General features: G+C 51.2%; 1 protein-coding gene across 3 annotated transcripts in view; it reads right to left on the reverse strand.

The window, feature by feature from the left end:
- The window catches only part of GNB1L (G protein subunit beta 1 like), a 44,472-nt gene that overhangs the window by 13,319 nt on the left and 10,766 nt on the right, over window positions 1-20,387 (reverse strand). For 2 of the 3 annotated variants that reach the window (XM_089894853.1, XM_022551169.2), the window contains exons 3-6: window positions 13,074-13,158; window positions 7,468-7,601; window positions 6,970-7,095; window positions 2,902-3,064 (exon numbers count right to left, since the gene is read on the reverse strand). In XM_089894853.1, the coding sequence (XP_089750979.1) occupies window positions 2,902-3,064; window positions 6,970-7,095; window positions 7,468-7,592 (414 nt within the window). In that variant the 5' untranslated portion in view covers window positions 7,593-7,601; window positions 13,074-13,158. The remainder of the gene's footprint in view (window positions 1-2,901; window positions 3,065-6,969; window positions 7,096-7,467; window positions 7,602-13,073; window positions 13,159-20,387) is intronic. The other variant, XM_022551170.2, reaches the window with a different exon arrangement.

Raw genomic sequence — 20,387 nt, forward strand, 5'->3', positions numbered from 1 at the left:
CAAGTCTGTGCTGCACAAACAGGAGACTCTTGAGGCCTCAGCCCGGCCACTATGGGCCTGTCTGCGCCTTCGGGAACCCAGGCAGTGCCTCCCGCGTTGACCCACGGGCTCCTGGGCTCGGGGACTGCCGGGCTGTGTGGAATGCACACGTCACTCATGAGTGACTGGCAGGTCCCTTGAGTGGTGTCACTGCCCCGCAGCCACCTCAGGCCTCCTCTGCATTGACCTCTTGGCCAAGCAGGCGGCCTGGCCCACAGCGCTGGCTCAGCTCACTCGGCCTCCCGCCCTCCTCCTGGCACTCCTTCCCTGTCGGGCCCCACACGTGGATGACCCTGAGCCCTCCAGGACTGTCGCATGGCACCCAGACCTGCACACCTGGGGCCCCAGCGCCTGCTCCTCCACCGTGTGCGCCTGACGCTGACACAGCCCCTCCTGCGCCTGGCTGGGTGACATGTACCCACCTGGTGGCTCCGGCCACCCTCCTGGGGACGCTCCACCAACAACAGTGTGTGCCCCGCAGAGCTGCAGGGCGCCCCTCGTCGGCACGGGGCAGCCCCAGGTTTGCAGATGAGGGATCTGAGGTCCACACGTGATGGGGCATCGAGGGGACAGAACCTACACCTGCTGGTCCACTTCTGACACCTGGGGCACAGAACCCCCAGGAGGAAACCCCAGGGTGAACTCAAGGTGTAAATACACAGTGTAGGGCGGGTGTAGCCCTGCTGCTGCTCTCACTAACGCACGTGCACATGCGTGTACACACACGCCCACACACATGCACACACAGCCCCCTCCGCCCGTATCACGTTGCCTGCAGGGCCAGCATCTACCCCAGACACCTTGTTCTCACTGCCCCAAAGAGACGGAAAAGGACCTAAGTGACGTGAGTGTCATCCCGCCATGAATTAGAGGCTGCTAAAAGGAATTCCCGTAGCACCCACGAAGCTCAGGGGAAGCTCCAGCAAAATGAAGGAGGTACAGGAGGACACGGTGGCATGGAGTGTGGCCCAGAAGTGACCGAGCAAACCAAAGAGGAGGGGGCCCTCGGAGCCCTTCTGTCCTCTGAGGTCAGCGGGAGGGAGGCAGGGGTGGGGACTGGCTGGGCCTCAGGCACCCAAGCCCGTCCCGGCCAAGGCGGGGGACCTAGAAGGTCAAGGAACATGGCGCTGGGGGCTGGGTGCCTGCCTTCCTATTTCTGCTCCAACGCCAGCTTCCTAAAACGTCACTACGTCAGGAGGACAAGCTGCTGGGCGATGGGGGAGGGGGGTTCAGGGTCAGAGAGGGATGCCCCCACAACTGACCCGGGGGCTCAGGAAGACCCCTCCGGTGGCAGTGAGGAGAGGCGCGAGGGCGGGGGGATCGGGCAGCGGCGAGTGGCCCACAGTGAGGGCGACACCAGGGCAGCCCAGGCCTGGGCTAGGCGCCACGAGAGGGGGCGCAGTGCTGGCATCCAGAACAAGTGCCCCTTGGTCCTTGTGGTCCCAGGAGGGGCTCCGCACTCTGCCGGGGCCTCCCTCACACCGGGATGCTTCCACCTGGCATTCAAGGGCAAGTTTTGTTTCCAGAAGGAAAAATGTTTGGTGCGGGCAAGTGTGGCCACCCAGACGGCTGGGCCTGGCTCTGTCTGGGCACAGGCCAGTGGCACTGATTCCAGGTGGGAACATGGAAAACAGCCCTTTTCCCAGGATATGCAAGGTTCCCAGACCTGTGGCTCCCGGGCGGGGGGGTGGTGGTGTACCAGAAGCTGGGGAGCCGGAGAGAAGCAGAGGGGACGAGCAGTCTCGGGCCAGGCTGGCGGGGGAAGCAGAAGGCAACCTCAGCGGAAGTGTGGTCCGGCCCCCACCACTGAGGAGGCTCGGCGCCACCCGGCTGCTGCCACCAGGAGAAAGCAGAGCCCTCTCTTTTCACATTAATAAAACTTTTAACAGGTTTTTGGCAAACTGGCAAGAAAATCGCATGTAGCTCCTAATTGGTGACTTAAACGCCATCATGAACAAATAGATGCCTGTTCCTGCCTCATTATTTATGAGCTGAATCTGCTTTAAGACTCACGACTCCTCTTGGGTAGGGGCCAAACTTCCCGGGTGCAAGGCTTGCGTCCCTGCCCAGCCCCGCCCGCCGCACAGGCCCACAGGGCAGCAGGGGACACGGGGAGGACGGGGCGTGGGCGGTAGGCAGGGGCCTCCCTCCCCCTGCACATGTACCCCAGGCCCCCACCCACCAGGCCGTCCCGCTGCACTTGGGGCTCCTTCCCCCACTGCCTCGAGCACCCCCATCCCCCTGCCCTCGGCACTCCCCGCCGGCACCCTGTCCTGGGCTCTGCTTCCCCTGGGGATTCTGCCTCTTCTGTCCCTGGGGTGTGAACACCACTGTCCAGACTGACCAGTCCCTGCCACAGATCACTGCTGGACACTCAGCCTGAACTCCATCTGACAGTGACCTTGGGGCTCCATCCCACCCACTGCTCCCAGGAGCCCTGTCCTCTGACGGGCCCCGCTCATCTGTGACTGCGATTGCCACCCTGGTGCCAGCCCTTACACCCTGCGTCTCAGCCCCGCCCAAGACCTCTCACGCCAGTGCCCAGCTCTGACCCCAAAAGGCCGCCCTCCCCTGCTGTCCTGACTCTGAGGCCTACCTCGACCTCATGGGGTCTGCCTGGGGCTTCCCTCCATGCCTGCCTGCTCCCAAGGCCCCTGACAGCCTCGGGCCCTGACCTTGTCCATCCTGTGCTGCTCCTGGCTGGGTGCCAGGGCCTCCCAGGGACCTTGGCCCACTTCGGGCCCCTTTCCCGACCCCTAGCGCCGGGGCCACCTCAGGTGACCAGGCCAAGGCTGGCCTGAGGAGCCGCTCAGGGCACAGCATTCCTGCAGCCAGGGGCCAAGGGTGAGTGGACCCACTCACCTCATCGATGCCTCTCCCCGGCACAGCCAGCATCCAGCGCTGCAGGCCCCCAGCCAGCACAGAGCCCCTGCAGAAGCCCACGCTCTCCAAGAGCACGGAGTCCACGACGGCGCTCCTGCCCTCCGCCAGGTCCCACACGCACAGCTTCAGGTCGCGGCCCTGGCTGCCAAAATAAGAGGAGACGGGCCGTGACCCTCCCAGGTGAGGACAAATGTCAGTGTGTTGTGGGTAGAATGAAATTCTAACCCAAGAATAAAAGAAATCTCCATGAGCCCAGACCCATGAGTGAACACAGGGAGGAGAATTCAGGGAGAATTCAGGAGAATTCCCATTAAACAGAAGAGTTCCAGTGAAAGTAGAATGCTATAAAAGGAGGAGGAGAAACCCTCCCCGTGAGATCAGCCCAGGCACAGCTGTGGGGGCAGAGCCCCTGGGCGGACGCTGAGGACGGAGGGACGGGGTATCTGCAGCCCTGAGGTTCACTGTCCACTGTGTGGCTCTAACACTCACCAGAAATGCTCCTCGCTGGGCCTCAGGACTCATTTCCTAGGAGCCTAGGAGGCAGAGGGAACGGTCCCTGCCGGTGGGACACCGTGGACACACTCCCCAGGTGGATGAGCCCCACAGATGTCCCAGACCCCCGACAAGGGGACGAGAAGGGTTTCCTCCCAAAAGCCCACCTCCCCAGTCTGACCCCAAGAAACCCCGGAGCTGAGCCGACGTAAGGGTCACCCCACAGAACCGCCCTCCCATCCTCCTCCCAAGGGGTGAGGTCCAGACAAACAAGGGAAGAAGCAGCAGCATAGGCCCGTGGGGACGAAGGGGACAGGACAGTGGGCCAGTCCTGGAGCTGTGGAAGGGGACAGGAGGGCACGCGGGGCCCGGAATCTACCTGCACCGTTGGGAGACCTCGGTGCTGCGTGGATGGATGCCCCCCAGGTAGACCCAGGGCACCCGATCCTGATCCAGACCCCAGCTCTGTCTGGAGAACCGCTGGTGTTGGCAGGATGTGCCTGGACCCTGGGGAGCAGGAGTCATTCGGCCTGAAGCGGCAGCGACGCAGGAGAGAGAGAACATGAGGCCTCTCGACACCATGTCTGAGTGGAGCTCAGGAGAGAAGCAGCAGTGGGAACCATGCTCTCACACAGAGGCGCTGGCGCCGGCCAAGGGCGCCCACACAGGGAGGGAGGGCTGTCCTGTATCTAAGGAACCCCCAGAACAGTGGCCCCCTGCCTCCTTCGCCTGGACCCCTAACTGCTAACGCTGTACACGCGCCCAGCTGCGCCGCCACCTCCACGCTTTCCCCCACAGCGAGGGACCCTGGCACAGCCCATGTGGGTCAGTGCCGGTCACGGAGAGGCGAGCTCGGGGCCCCGGGACAAACACTGGGCTGGTCAGCGCTCACCAGGCCCTTGGACTGGATGGGCCACGCCTTTCCCTGTCCCCTGTGTGTGTGCGTGTCATCCCCAGGGTGACATTTCCACGTTTGGGGAGGACAGCAAGGGGATGACACTGCACACAAGGCCGACTGCCCACCCTGATCACCTGGACAGAGGTGCCCGCCAGGTGTGTTCACTCAAAGCCCCTCCCCCTGCCGTGGGCACTTCTGGGAAAGACACTGTGACATCCGCCACCCTGGCCTCAGATGACCCAGCGCCTCCACCCACTGTGGTGCTGCCCGCCAGCCCTGCAGACGGTCATCTTCCACGTCCACAAGGCACACCCACCAGACAGCGGGCTCTTGCCTCTTCTCTCCCCTCCTCCCATCAGTCTGGACTCACACATTCCTGTGTTACTGATGGGTCATTACCCAGAGTTCTCATTGATTTTTGTGCCCTAACCATCCCAGACTGGCCAGTGGGAGCCCCTTCAAGGACACTGGTGGTCTCTGAGCAGCCCCACCGCTGGATCCGGGGGCCCCCAGCACTGGGAGGCCCGGTGGGAGTCTTCTCAAGCCTCATCCACAACAGCTCCAAGTGGACAACCCAGATCTCCACCGACACAGAAAGGTGAGGAATCTGGGTACACACGTCCAGAGGAATAAGACAGAAAGGCCCACACAACACACTGCAGCCGTGCACACCCTGGCGGGTCTCGCAGACACAGAATCAAAACAAAGGAAGCTGCTCCATATCGCTCCATTTAGGTTAAAAGAAAAAAAAAACATAAAACGAGTCTATGCTTTTTGGAGATGCATATTCAGACGGTAAAGCAAGAATGAGGTGGAGGGGCTGCCTCCTGAGGATGAGGACAGGCCACTGGGCGGCCGTGGGGCGGGCAGTGGCTGCCCAGGTGTCCACCCATGACAAGATGGTCTGAAACTCGTCTTATGCACCTTCCTGTAAGTACATCACGCCTCCCAATAAAGGAAGAAGGAAACAAGCCCACCCAGGCAGCTGTAGAGGCACAGGTGCATCCTCAGGGGTACAGGTGTGGCTGGGGTGTCTGCAGAGCCCTGGCTCCCAGCTTTGTCCTCCGGCCCCTTGACATGAAAGGGCACCTTCCCCCTCAAGGGCCACTTTGGAGGCTTGACTTCCAAACACAGCTGGGCCCCGGCCTCTAGTGCAGCCTCCAAGCACCTGCGTGGTCTGCGCCTGCCTAGGCGGGGGGCCCCCACAGCGCCATCCGTCATGCACATGCGCAGGGTGCCCCTGGAGTTGCCACCCCACACAGCACCAGCCAGCTCTCCAAGGGGTGGAACTCCCGGCTTGAGGCTCCCCAAGGCCAGCCCAAGGTGCGCGGAGGAGCATGAGGTCCAGAAGGGCTTACACCTCGGCTCAAACCTCAGGAGGAAGTTTCCAGCAGCTTTGTGGGGTCTTCAGACACAGCATCCACTCTAATCATCAGGGAAAGAGCAAAGCCACATGAGGGCTCTGCAGTGAGGGGTGCGTCTGGGCAACTGGGCAGGGAAGGAGCGAGGGTCTGAGATGGATGGACAAGCACACACACCCAGGGTACGGCCTCCAGGACTCCTGGGGCCTCAGCCACCTGCAGGGAGTGGGAGCGGCTTCAGTCCCACACAAAAGTGCTTTGAAGCCACTGGGGGCCCAAGAGGCCTTGTTTAATGGGGACTGGGCTCCACGGTGCCCAGGGGTCCAAGCTCCAAGTCTGGAGCAGGAGAGCAGAACCATCTGGGAGTTCTGGGGCAGAGGGCACCAGGGAAAGCCCTCTTTGACTTAGCAGATTTCTGACAGGGGTGGGAGAGCTGGGACCCCTGTACAGGGGCAGATGTCAGGGCCGCCCCAGATAGCAGTCGCTCTGGCTGCCAAGTGGCCCCCGCTCCCTCCTGTCCGTGCCCTTCCCTCACCATCCCCCTCTCCAGGGGAAGGAGGGAAGCCCCCTGACTTACTCCCTCACCCACCAGCACCCTCTTGCTGCCTCCTGGCCCACCTCCCACCTGGGGTCCCAGCCCGTCACCTCCACAGGACCCTCCCTCACTGCTACCCAGCCCCCAGACTCCCCAGTCCCGGCCCACCATGGCGTCAACACATGCAACCCCCGGTGCCAGGGGGCCACACCCCTCGCTCTGCCATCTCCCACCCACCCACACTGGCAGCCCAGAGTTCCACGGCCCTGGCACCTGCACGGCATCCCAGTCCCCCCTGGGGCAGCCGCACTGGGCAGGAAATGGGGCCCCATCAGCCTGGGTGAGCTTTAGGTTCAGCTCTGTGCCACCCTGGCGACCAGTCCTCCCTGCCTCGCGGAAAGGTGGCTCCATGGCCAGGGAGAAGGCTGCGCTGCAGAGCGGCTATGAGGACACCAGGGCCCGTGACTTGCAGGAGGGAAGTGGAGGCTCCTCTAAGTACTGGTCCCCAGCCCTCGCCCTGGGGGCCCCAGCAGGCCAGGGTGGGCTCGGACAGAGCCGTCCTAAGCGTCCATCGGGCTCTTCTCAATGGGCACCCGCCCGGAAGGCCCACACACCCGGGCTGCGCTGCCCTCGACAAGTCACCCGGTTCTGCCACTGTTGGGGCCGTTCTGGCAGCTGGGGGAGGCCTTCAGGGCCTCCCCTAGGAAGCTCACGGAACCCCCCCGAAGGCCACAACCTGGCTCACTGCTACCAAGACTCACCTGAGGAGCTGGGGCCCCTGGGGCAGTGTCTGCAGCCAGGTCACACACTGGCCCCCATGGCCATCCAGGGTGGCGACCACCCTCCGTGTCTGCAGGCTCCAGATGTGCACCAGCCCACGAAGGGACCTGTTCAGAGAAGCTCCAGTCAGGCTCGGGCATGGGGGGGAGCGGGCTGGACACCACGCAGCCGGTGGGTCAGGTGCTCCAGCCAGCAGCTCCCAGCTCAGGGGACAGCTCTGAACACATAACCAGGGGACACGTGCTCCTCTTACAGGGAGGGTGGCAGGGCCCTGGGCAGACTCTTTTCTGGAGAGGCGGAGAGGCCGCCACTGACAGTGCCAGCTGCCTGGCGCCCCTAACGGAGACCATGTCCCTGCGTCCTCCACGGGGGAGGCCCGAGGGGACAGCGCGTCGAGGGCTCTGAAAGGGTGAGTGCCCGGGTGATGGGCAGCCTGAGTCCCTTACCCCCCGACTTCACCCTGGGCCGGGGGTACTCACCCTGAGAGGAGCAGCGGGCGCCCCTGCCCCTGGGCTCCTTCGCAGAAATGCAGTGTGTGCACCGCTGACTGGGCGCCTCGGAGGACAAACTGGGGGTCTGGTGGTGGGAGCGGTGGGGTTGCCATGCTTGTCACCTGGGGACCGAGGAAGGGCGTGAATGACTCACCTGTCCTCCTTCGGGAAGGCACAGGAGCATCCCTGGATGCTGCCCACCCCTGCACCCTCTGTCCCAACAGGTACTGTCCCCAGGCAAGGGCAGCAGTGCCCACACCCCCCACCAACTTGGGCAGGGTCCTCCTCGTCCCAGCTGTCCACACACTGGGAGCACTCGTCCTGCCCTCTGCCCAGGCCTCGCTCCAGCTTCTCCCTCAGGGGGCCCTCCCCAACGAACCCTCCCAGCCAAGTCAGAGGTGTATGGGGTCCACGGTCTTCGTCACATGGGCTGCAAACACGGCCCGCCGGGTCCTGGTCCTGCTCATCACAACCTCCAACTGTTACAGCCACCCAAGGAACCGTCCGGTGAGCTGCTCTAGGCCTCCCAGGCTCAGATTCGAAGTGTTCCAGAGCCTGCACGCTGCCACCAAGGGGCAGAAGGGCCAGCACAGGTATGTGTGTGGGCAAGGGGCGGGGCCCAGTTACCCAGCCACTCCCCTGGAGGGCTGCTCTCAGAGGACAGACCCTTCCTCAAATCACTGGTCCTGTGTGTAAGGCCTGCTGGGCCCACCCACCCCAAAGGAGAAGCTGCCAGGGCCCCCCCCGAGTCCACCCCAACCACGCCACCCCAATTTCACAGGGAGCCAGGGCCACGTATGTCTGCACGCAGGCCCTGGGCCAGGCCGAGGATGTAGAGGGGACGGCTAGGAGTGGACCCCCCGGGAGCTGGGGCAGCTGGGGGGGGCCTCTCCTGCTGGGCTCTGGGACAGCCCCCACCCAGCCTGCACACAGCAAGGGGGAGGCGCCCACACAGCTGCCAGAGGGGGGAAGTGAAAGGGCCCAGAGTGGGCCGTCGGGAAGGGGCTCCGGGGACAGAGGGACAGGCCACCCCCACACAGGCTCCCACCGTGCAGCCCCCCAACACACACACACGTGCTCACACAGGCGCACACGCGCGCGCACACACACACACACACACACACACACACACACACGCAAGCAGCACGGTGGCCCTGGGCAGCGCCAGCAGAAACCCAGCCCACACCTGCCACCTGCCTGCGGCCTGACGGGCGTTTCCACAACCTCACCGCACCAGGCTAGCTCCCAGGTGATGAAATCAAGTCCTCCTCCACTGTTTTCCCCGGACGTAGGGAATAAACCCGTCAAGTTGTTACAACAGCCGGACGCTCAGGCCAAGACGAAGCCTCGGCAATTAAGGGCTCCATCATTTCAAGCAATTAAAGTAAACACTTTATTTGAAAACTAATTAATTCTAGCTACATATTTTTCCCATGACAATACTCTATGATGACTTGATTTATGACGTCTAATTATTCTTTATTAATCTAATTGAGAATAATCGTATTATCCTATCTCCGGGCACCAGGCCGCCCGGAGCGGTGAGCACGATGGCTGCCCACCGGCCTTGCCCCCCGCTGGCCTTGCCCCCACCTCCACTGGCCTGTCATTCTCCCCCCACACAGAGGGCAAAGGAGCCTGAAACTTAATCCATGGAGCACAACTTTGGGTTCTGCAAGACACATTCCTTTAAAAATTAAAAAGAGAGAGTCTGACAGCCTTTCCACCATTGCTACAAATGCCCCCAGAGCCCCCCAGGCCCGGCCCACAGACGGAGGACAGCCGCAGGGTTACTCCTGTGGAGGGGGGACCCGGCCTCCCCACTACCCTGGTGTGGGAGCAGAGTGCAGTGTGGGCAGGGCCACAGAGCCTGCAGCTGGCCCTGCCCTAGGGCACCTGCTGCCCTAGGGACCTGGAGTCCCAGGTCCACGAGGGACAAAGTTTGAGCCCTCTGGAGGTGGGTAATCTCGAAGGAGTATCCCCTACAGATGAGGTCCCCGGGGCCATGGGCTCAGTGTTAGGCTGAACCAGAACCAAAGCTGTGCTCGGAGATTCTAGAACGTCACCGCCCTCAGCTCTCAGCCCCAAATCACACCACCTTGGGGCCCCCCAACTGCAGGCTGTGCATCTCTCAGAAGGACCCCTTCAACCCAGGCCTCAGTGAATTCACAGGAAAAAACCTAAGAAATGCCGGCTCCCAGCCAACACTCGTAAAAGCAGACAAGGAGGCCCAGCCCTGCGAGGACCAGGAGCACCAGGAACCGCAGGCGCAGACCTGGACCCGAGCAGAGCGTTCAGGTCTGTGAAATATAATGCTTCACGGCTTTAAAGAAATAAAAAGATGGAACTGAATGTACAAGCAGAGAGCATCACCTCTCAGATCCAGAAAATGACCCGACTGGGGAAAAGCTATTGGGAGCAGGAGATCTGCTGTGCCTACAGGTCGTTTATGAATCACAGAGGAAATGCTCCTTCATGAGGGGACACCGGGCTGTCACCACCGGCACTGTCCTTGAAGCGGGCCACCCGCAGTAAACAGCCTGCATCACTCATCTCCTGAGGGCCCATCACCGTCCACCTATGCCAGCAACGTTCGGGAACCTCCAGACATACCCACCAGGGGCCCAGACAGGACACCCAGCTCAGACTCATGGCAAAGGTCAAGGTCAAGAAAAACAGCGAGAGAAACAGCAGGGTGACTCTTCTAAATTCAGAGACTAAAGAGCATGTCGACCAAATGCAATGTGTGAACCTTGATTAGATCCTGATCAGAAACAGGGGCCACAACTGGGGGAATCTGAATACAGGCTGCAGATAATATAGAATTAATATTGCTAAGTTTCTTGGGGAAAACAATGGTATTTTATGTAGAAGAGTATCCTTATTCCTAGGATACAGTATTTTAGGGATGAAATGTTATGTCTGCAATCTGTTTTCAAACGTTTCAGAAAAAAAACCCTCGACCTGTGTCTAGCTACATACAAGCACACAGGCAGAGAAGTAAAGCAAATGTGGCAAAATGCCCGCCATCGGTGAACACAAGTACTCACTACTCCACACTTGCCACAAACCCACACGGGACTTGTATCCAGAATAGATAAAGACACAGATCAATAACATAAAGAAGCAAACACCAAACGTTAAATGAGCAAAAGACTTGAACAGATGTTTCACAAGAAACATAAATACCTAACAAACATAGGAAGAGATGTTTAACCTAATTAATAATCTTGGAAATGCCTGTTCAACCCTAGCGTGAAATAACTGCACTCCTAGCAGATTAGCCAAAAATTAAACAGCCTGGCAAATGCTGACCAAGATGTGGGGCAACTGGAGCCGTGTACCACATTGGAGGGGCCTATGTGGAACCAATCACCGTGGAAAACAATCAGGGACCACCTGGCACGCCCTATGACCCAGCAACCCCACGCTTAAACACCCTAAAGAAACTTGCACACTTGCACACAAAGACTTGTACAAGAGTGTTCATAGCAGTATTGTGCATAATAATAAAAACCAGAAACAACCCAAATAACCATCAACTGCAAAATGGGATGCTTCTGGCACATTCATATGACAGAATACTCCACAGAACTGAAAATGAATAAACTCCAGTGTCACACAGAAGAAGTTCAAAATCATGATTTTCTTCGAAAGACATTAAGGAAGTAAAAAATGCTAGAAACAAGGATAAAATAGTTGCAACATATATCTGATAAAGGACTCATACTCAGAATATGTGTCAATAAGAGAAACAAGATAAAGTGATTCCAAAAGGCTGAAATTAAAGATAGACAAAGGTATGTCAGGCAAACAGAAACAGTAAGAAAATAGGAGTTGAAACACTGACATCAGAGTTTAATTCTAGGGACTTCCCTGGTGGTGCAGTGGTTAAGAATCCATGTGCCAATGCAGGGGACACAGGTTCCAGCCCCGGTCTGGGAAGATCCCACATGCCACGGAGCAACTAAGCTCGTGCACCACAACTACTGAAGCCCGCCCGCCTACAGCCCGTGCTCCGCAACAAGAGAAGCCACTGCAATGAGAAGCCCGCGCGCTGCAACAAAGAGTAGCCCCCGCTCGCCGCAACTGGAGAAAGCCCACGTGCAGCAACAAAGACCCAACATAGCCAAAAATAAATTAATTAATTAATTTTAAAAAAAGTTAAATTCTAGCCAAAAAGCATCAGATTTGACAAAGGCAGACACTTTCTAATACTAAGCTGTGGTTCACAATGAATGTATGAACATCTATGTACTAAGTAACAGAAACAACACCTTTATAAAGCACAAACTACAGGAGATGCAAAGAGGCACAGAAAAAAGCTCACTAGTAATTGGAGAATGTAATATACTACCGTCAGTACAGGTCAGACCAAGTGACAAAATAAGTAAGGAGACAGAGACTCAACAAGGTAAACAGTATGGAACTGTAGGGAACTCCACACTCTGACAACAGACACTACACCTTCTCCTCAAGGGCACATGAATGCTTTCTCTGTGATCATATACTGCGCCACAATGGAAACGTCAGTAAGTTCCGCAAAGAAGAAATATTAACATTATAAACAATATTCTATGATCACAGTGCAATTAAACCAAAAAATTAACAAAATAAAAACCAAAAAGATCTTTCCAACTAAAAATTTTTAAAAATTTATTAAATGACTTCTAGGTAAAAGGGGAAATACTTAAACCACAAATTTTTTAAAATGACAAAACAACATTACATACCAAGATTCATCAGATATATTTAAAGCTTTGGTCAGAAGAAAAATAGAGATTGATATCACTTATCATACAAAAATAGCAAATAAAATATTAGCAAACAAAATACAACCTCAAATTAAGAACATAATACATGCTGACCAAGTGGAATTTATCCTAGAATGCAAAGTTGGTTCAATTAGGAAATCCATTAATGTCATACATCATATTAATAGATTTATAAAGAAAAAGCATATGATTATCTCCATAGATGCTGATAAAGCCTCTGACAACATTCAATACCCATTTTTTTTTTTTTTTGCGGTACGCAGGCCTCTCACTGTCGTGGCCTCTCCCGTTGCGGAGCACAGGCTCCGGACGCGCAGGCCCAGCGGCCATGGCCCACGGGCCCAGCCGCTCCGCGGCATGTGGGATCTTCCTGGACCGGGGCACGAACCCGTGTCCCCTGCATCGGCCGGCGGACTCTCAACCACTGCGCCACCAGGGAAGCCCTCAATACCCATTTTTAATTAAAATACTTAAGCAAACAGAAACTGATGGGTTTCTTAAAAATGATTATAATACATACACACACACACATACACACACACAAACACACACCCTCCTTAGTTCTAAAGCCAACACATTACTTTATGAAGAAATATCAGAGGTATTTCTATTAAGATCAGGATACCCACTGTCTACACTACTAGTCAACATTGTATGGGAGGTTTAAGCTGATTCAGTTAGACGAGAAAAATCAATTAGAGGCATATGAATTGGAAAAGAAGATGTTAAATTCTCTTCCAGATGACATGATGGTATACATTGAAAGCCCTAGATAATCAATGACAAAACAGATCCAAACATTAAAAGAACAGGACTTACCTAGAGGTCCAGTGGTTAAGACTCTGTGCTTCCACTGCAGGGGTCATAGGTTCAATCCCTGCTCGGGGAACTAAGATCCTGCATGCTGTGCACCATGGCCGCGGCCAAAAAACAAATAAGCAAACAAACAAATGAAAAAACAAACATTAAAGGAAAACTTCAGTGATAGTAGCAGCAAATAAAACTAGCAAAGAGAACTCAACAGCTTCCATGTACACAACCAATAACCCGTCAGAGAAAATCCCACTTAAAATACCAACTAAGAAGATAAAATACTTAACAATAAATTTTTTAACTTTTACACATCAAAAGAGATAAAAATCAAAGTATCTTTAAAACACATAAAGTCTTCAAAATTAAAGAAGGACTAAATACCAAATAGAAAATTGGGCAAAAGACATGAATAGACAATTCACAAATAAAGATATGAAAATGGCCCTTAAACATAAGAAAAGATGCTTAACCTCACTCATGGAGAAATGTAAATTAATACCACCTAAAGAGGCTTCTGGTTCTGGCCAGGATGAAGCAGGCTCACTACAGCCTCTCTCCTCTCTATCTGGCAGATTGCAACTAAAAACTCTAGACAAAATATAAACAGCAATTACTTGAAAACTCTGAAAAGTGAACAATAGCAGACAGACTTTGGAGGCAAGCAAAAACTTGGAGAACTGATCTGAATGGGCACAAGCTTCCTGCTTTTATTTTTATGTCTTGGGGCACTGCCTTGAGGGTGGGTCTAAGTTGCACTGCTGCAAGGCAGTGGTAGCTAAAACTTGGAGAGACACTTTTTCTCTGCACTGAGATTAGTTTAAGTCCTAGATTGAGTTAAAAACATAATATATAATACAAGAAATATAGTCAAAAAGCCAATAGAATCCTAGATTCTAAAAAGTTAGGGTTTGACTCCCTGATGGCCTGTGTTTCTCTTCTCTCTTGGCCCTGCCCCGAGGATGGGCCCTGGACACGGAGCTATGTGGAAGAAGTGACTCTGAGAGACCCCTGTCGTTCTGATCAGAGGAACCATGGAGAAAGAACCCTGCCAGATCCTATGTGGGTATGAGAATGGCAGAGAGGAGAGAGCTAAAGAAAAAGATCCCTTAATTCTGTGAATGAACCCACAAAAGCCCCAGGCTCTTCTCTGAGCTGCATACATGTGGGCTAGACCCAAAGCAGCACCAGCTTTAAGACCTGAACTAGGACCTAAACCACTGCCCAAGTCTCAGGCTGAACCCAGAGTGGCTGGTGAGTGGGAGAGACCTAAAGCAGTGTATCAAGAGCCTTGAAAATGGAAATGAAAGTAAAACTGTAGCCCACAGAGGGTGAGACAATCTAACTGGGTTGAATGCCTGTTAACACGAAACTCAACATCCTTCAGAGGACCCAATGTAATACCCGGTCCAGGGTATGTCTAGGATACAACACAAAATTATTCAACACACAGAACCAGGAAATGAGGTCAATTCTCAAAGGAAACGACAATTTACAGATGCCAACCTCAAGACAGTTCAGATGTTGGGAATATCAGATAAGGGTTTTAAAGCAGCTTTTATGATTATATTCCATGAGGCAAAGGTAAACACACTTGAAATGAATGAAAGAAAGTTCCCAGCGGAGAGAAAAATTTTTTAAAAAAAAGGAAGTTCCAGAACTAAATAATACAATATCTGAAACAAAGACATTCAATAATGGAATCAGAGATGACAAAGGAGAGAGTCAGTGACACGAAGACTGGTCAAAAGAACTTATCCAATATAAGATCAGAAAGAAAAAAGACTGGAATAAATGATTAGAGCATCAGGGACTGCAGAATAATAGAAAAAGGTCTAACATTCATGCATGGGAGTCTGAGGACAAGAGAAGGAGATGGGGTAGGAAAATTACCTGAATAAATCATGCCCGAAACGTCACGAATTTGGGAAAAGACAAAAATGTATAAATTCAAGAACTCAATGAATCATAAGCAGGATAAACTCAAAGAAAACCATACTCATGTCATAATTAAACTGCTGAAAAATAACAGCAGTAAAATCCTGACAGTAACGGCACGTTACACATAGGAAAAAAATCATCTGTGTGAGCGTGAATTTCATATCAGAAACCATGGAAGTCAGAAGACAGTGGAACATCTTTAGAGTAAACAAAAGAACTCTATACCCAGCAAATTATCTTTTGGGAATGAAGGCAAAATAAAGGTATTTTCAGGTGAAGGAAAACCAACAGAATTTCTTGCGGGAAGATATTTCCTAAAAGAAATATTAAAGAAGGTTCTACAGCTCAAAAGAAAGATCAGAAAGAAATGTGGAACTCCAAGAAGATAGAGGAAGAGAAATGGTAAACATAAAAGACAAATTTCCACCTCTTAAGTGAACATGTATATTGTTGGGTTTGCAATCTGACAGCTATAACATGAAGGGGGGAGGGTAAGGGGACCCATATGGATGTAAGGCTTCTACTAACTATTAAAAACATAATATATAAGAGATACAGACAAAAAGCTAACAGAAAATTTAACCAGAGTATTTGAAAATATCCAAATAATCCAAAAGAAGGATGGAAAGAAGGGATAGAGGGCTAAAGCATCAGGAAAATGAGAAAACAAAATGGAAGACCTAAATAGAACCATAAAAATGACTACAATAAACATAAATGCTCCCAACATGCTATTATAAGACCCAACAACTATAAGCTAATTTTTAAAAAGCCCGACTGTAAATTATCTAGAAGAAACCTACTTTAAATATAAAAACATAGAGGACCTCTCTGGTGGTCCAGTGGTTAAGACTCTGTGCTCCCAATGCAGGGGGCATGGGTTCGATCCCTGGTCAGGGAAGTAAGATCCCGCATGCCACACAGAGTGGCCAAAAAATAAATAAGTAAATAAAATAAAAAAATAAAAACATACATAAATTGAAAGTAAAAATATACACTATACAAATAACAAAAAAAAGGTGTAATGGATACATTATTATCAGAGAAAGTAGACCTCAAAACAAGGACTATTAACAGGGAGAAGAAAACACACAATGACACAAGGCATCAATTCATCAAGAAGACATGAAAGTCCTAAACATGTACTCCACTAACAGCAGAACTTCACAACACATGAAGGAAAAACTGATGGAAATGAAAGCAGAAGTAGACAGATACATAATCACAGCTAGAGACTTAAACTCCTCCTCAGCAATCAACTCAACAAATGGCCAGAAAATAGTACAGGAGACCTAATACTATCTATCTACTGGACTGAGCTGACATGAAGTGAACATTCCACCAACAGAACAACTCATACTTCTCAAATATACATGGAACGTTCATCAAGATAGACCATATCCTGTGTTTTAAAACAAACCTTAAGGGCTTCCCTGGCTGTGCAGTGGTTGGCAATCTGCCTGCCAATGCAGGGGACACGGATTCGAGCCCTGGTCTGGGAAGATCCCACATGCCACAGAGCAACTAGGCCTGAGCGCCACAACTACTGAGCCTGCACTCTAGGGCCTGTGAGCCACAACTACTGAAGCCCACGCACCTAGAGCCCATGCTCCACAACAAGAGAGGCCACCACAATAGGAAGCCCGCGCACTGCAACGAGGAGTAGCCCCCACTCTCCACAACTAGAGAAGGCCTGTGCGCAGCAATGAAGACCCAATGCAGCCAAAAAAAAATAAAACAAAACCTTAAAAAATGTAGAGTAACCTCTGTTACTATGTGAGGTGACAGACGTTAACTGGACTGATCATGGCAATCATCTTGCAATATATACAACTATCAAATCATTATGTTGTATACCTGAAACTAATACAATGTTATATGTCAATTATATCTCAAAAAAATGTAGAAGAACCAAAAGCGCACAATGTTCTCTGACCTTATGGATTTAACCTGGAATCAATAACAGAAAGACAACTGGAAAAATCTCCAAATATCTGGGAAACAAACAACATGCTTTTAAATAATCAATGGGCCAAAGAAGAAGTCTCAACAGAAATTGGAAAATATTTTGAACTGAATAAAAATGAAAATATAAAATAGCAAAACTTGTCAGATGCAGCTAAAGCAGGACTTCGAGGAAATTTATAGCATCAAATGACAAATTAGAAAAGAAGAAAGGGGGAATTCCCTGGTGGTCCACTGGTTAAGACTCCGTGCCTTCACTGCAGTGGGCCTGGGTTCAATCCCTGGTTGGGGAACTAAGGTACCGCAAGCCTCATAGTGTGGCAAAAAAAAAAAAAAAAATTAAAATAAAGGTTTTCTTTAAAAAAAAAAAAGAAAGAAAGAAAGAAAAGAAGAAAGGTCTCAAATCAATGACCTAGCTTCTACCTCAAGAAACTAGAAAAAGGAGAAAAATGAGCCCAAAGCCAGGAAAAGGAAGGAAATAATGTCAGAAAAGAAATAAATAAAACAAGAGAATTGTAAAACTACAGAGAAAAATCAGCAAAACCACAGATTGGATCTTTAAAAAGATCAATAAAATAGATAAATCGGTAGCTAGCCTGACAACTGAAAAAAGAGAAGAAACAAATTATAATAATGGAAGAAGGGTCATCACTACAGACACCACTAACCTTAAAAGGAGGATAAGGAAATACCATAAATAACTCAGTGCACATAAATCCAACAACTTAGATGAAATAGAAATTGAAAACCACAGACTAGGGGGTTTCTAGGTCACCTAGAAGAAATGACCTGAATAGCCCTATAGTGACTAAAGGGATTGCACTTTTAGTTAAAATCTTTGCAAAGAAAAGAAAACTCCAGCCCACATGACTTGACTGGCATATTCTACCAAACATTTAAAGAGAAAATAGCCCCAATTCTATATAATTTCTTCCAGAAAACAGAAAAAAAGGGAACATTTCCCAATTCATTTTGAGGCCAGCATGATCCTCATACCAAAAGCAGATAAAGACAGTACAGGAAAAGAAAACCACAAGCCAATATCCCTCATGAATACAGATGTAAAAATCCTCAAAAAAAAAGTAAATCAAATCCAGCAGTATATAAAAAGAATACACTATGGGGGTTTCCCTGGTGGCCCAGTGGTTAAGAATCTGCCTGCCAATGCAGGGGACATGGTGGCGAGCCCTGGTCCGGGAAGATCCCACATGCCGTGGAGCAACTAAGCCCATGTGCCACAACTACTGAGCCTGTGCTCTAGAGCCTGCGAGCCACAACTACTGAGCCTATGTGCAACAGCTACTGAAGCCTGTATGCCTAGAGCCTGTGCTCCTCAACACGAGAAGCCAGTACAACGTGCACAATGAAAAGTAGCCCCCACTTGCCACAACTAGAGAAAGTCCTCGCGCAGCAACGAAGACCTAATGCAGCCAAAAATAAAAATAAAATAAAGAAGTTAAAAAAAAAAAGAATACACTATGACCAACTAGAGTTTACTTCAGGAACACAAAGCAGATTCAATATTCCAAAATCAATAGAGATAACTCCATCACATTAACACACTAAAGAAGAAAAAACACAAAACCATATCAGCTACACTCATACAGAAAAGGCATCCAGCAAAGTTCAACATCCATTCATGATTTTTAAAAACTATCAGTAAGCATGATCCACAATAGAAAAATGGATAAATTTCATTTCAAGAAAATTAGAAACTTCTGCTCTTTGAAAGATGGTGTTAAGAAAATGAAAAGACAAACTACAGACTGGGAGAAAATATTTGTAAATCATGCATCCACAATATATAAAGAATCCTCAAAATTCATCAGGAAAGCAAAGAAAAAGTAAATAAAATCAGAAAGTATTTAAAAAGAAAGGGCAAAAGATGTGAATAAACACTATAGCCAAGAAGATATGCAAATGCCAAATTAGGACCTGAAAGCATACTCACCAGCTTTGGTCATCAGGGAAACGCAAACGAAAGCCACAGTCACCTGTACTACACGCTTATGGGAGCGGCCCACATTAAAGACTGACCACACCCCTGGCCGCTGGGAAGCACGTGAAGCAGAAGAACTCTCCTATGAACATACTGGTACAATGGCTTTGGAATAAAGCGTGGCTGTTTCTCCAAAAAAAGTCCCAAACTGGAAACAATCCAAACATCCATCAAGGCTGAACAAACGGTGGTACACCCATACTCAACAACAAAGGGGCACCGATCACGCCTCCCCACGAATCAACCTCAAAATCATATATTGACTAAAAGCAGCCAGAAAAAAGAGTAAATATTCTATTCTATTTACATAAACTTCTAAAAAGTGCAAACTACCCAGTAGCGACAGGAAACAGATGAGTGGCTCCTGGGGAGGGGCGCTGCAGGGAGTGGGGAGAGGCCTTACAAAGGTCGCAGGTTGGGAGGAAACCCTAGGGATTCCCTAAGGACAGCAGGCACATTCATGTCTTGGGTATGGTGATGCTTACACAGGTGTTGGAACTTATCAAATTATCCACTTTAAATATGTGCACATTTTAGTATATCAGTAATATTTTAAAAAACTCAACAGCAACTAAACAAAAGATCTGAACAGACGACACTTCACCTATAAGGTGTACAGATGGCAAATAAGCACAAGAAGACGCTCAGCATCCTTAGCCTCTAGGGAAATGCAAATGAAAACAACACGGTTCAAATGAAGAAGACAAACCCCCGAGGAAGCCAACGGCCGCTGAGCCACAGGTGAGGATACAAACTGCACACACGCCCTGGATGACAGCCCAGCAGGTCCCTGGAGCACAAAACAGCCGATCGTCAAGTTGCCAGCACTCCGCCGCTGGATATTTAATCTAGAGAAATGAAAACATACGTGCACACAAACACCTGTACCTGACTGGTCTGTTCTATTCAGAATATCGCCCGAATGCGAAATGACAACACACCCTTGAGCAATAAAATAGGAAGAAAGTATTGATGAACGCAACACCATGGACGCCTCCCCAGAAAATCAGAGCGAGTAACAGGCTACATACTGCTTGGCCCTATTCACACGGCATTCTGGAAACGGCAGGGCCAGGTAGACAGCGTGACTGGAGGTGCCAGGGGCCAGAGTCAGGGGTCAGGGGTGGGCTCATGACCAAGGGGCAGCGAGAGGAGGGCTCTGACCATGGAGAGGTTTCTGTACATGTGTTGGGACTCCCTGTAAGTTCGTATCTTAACAATCAGTCCTGATCGATACCGTGAGTCCACAGTGATGAAGGAAACGACTGAAGAAATAGATCAACAGGGAGAGCAGACAAATCTGAGCAGAATTCCAAGTGACCTGCAAGGCAGTGGAGCTGGACCCCTGCCTGCGAGGGTGTGCGTGGAGGCAGCCCTCCTCACAGGGGAGACCCGACAACCGCCACCGTCCAGGCGAT

This window comes from Delphinapterus leucas, chromosome 14, assembly GCF_059928025.1.
Source record: "Delphinapterus leucas isolate spDelLeu-1000000601 "Yukka" chromosome 14, BTC_Dleu_Yukka2, whole genome shotgun sequence".
NCBI lineage: Eukaryota > Metazoa > Chordata > Mammalia > Artiodactyla > Monodontidae > Delphinapterus > Delphinapterus leucas.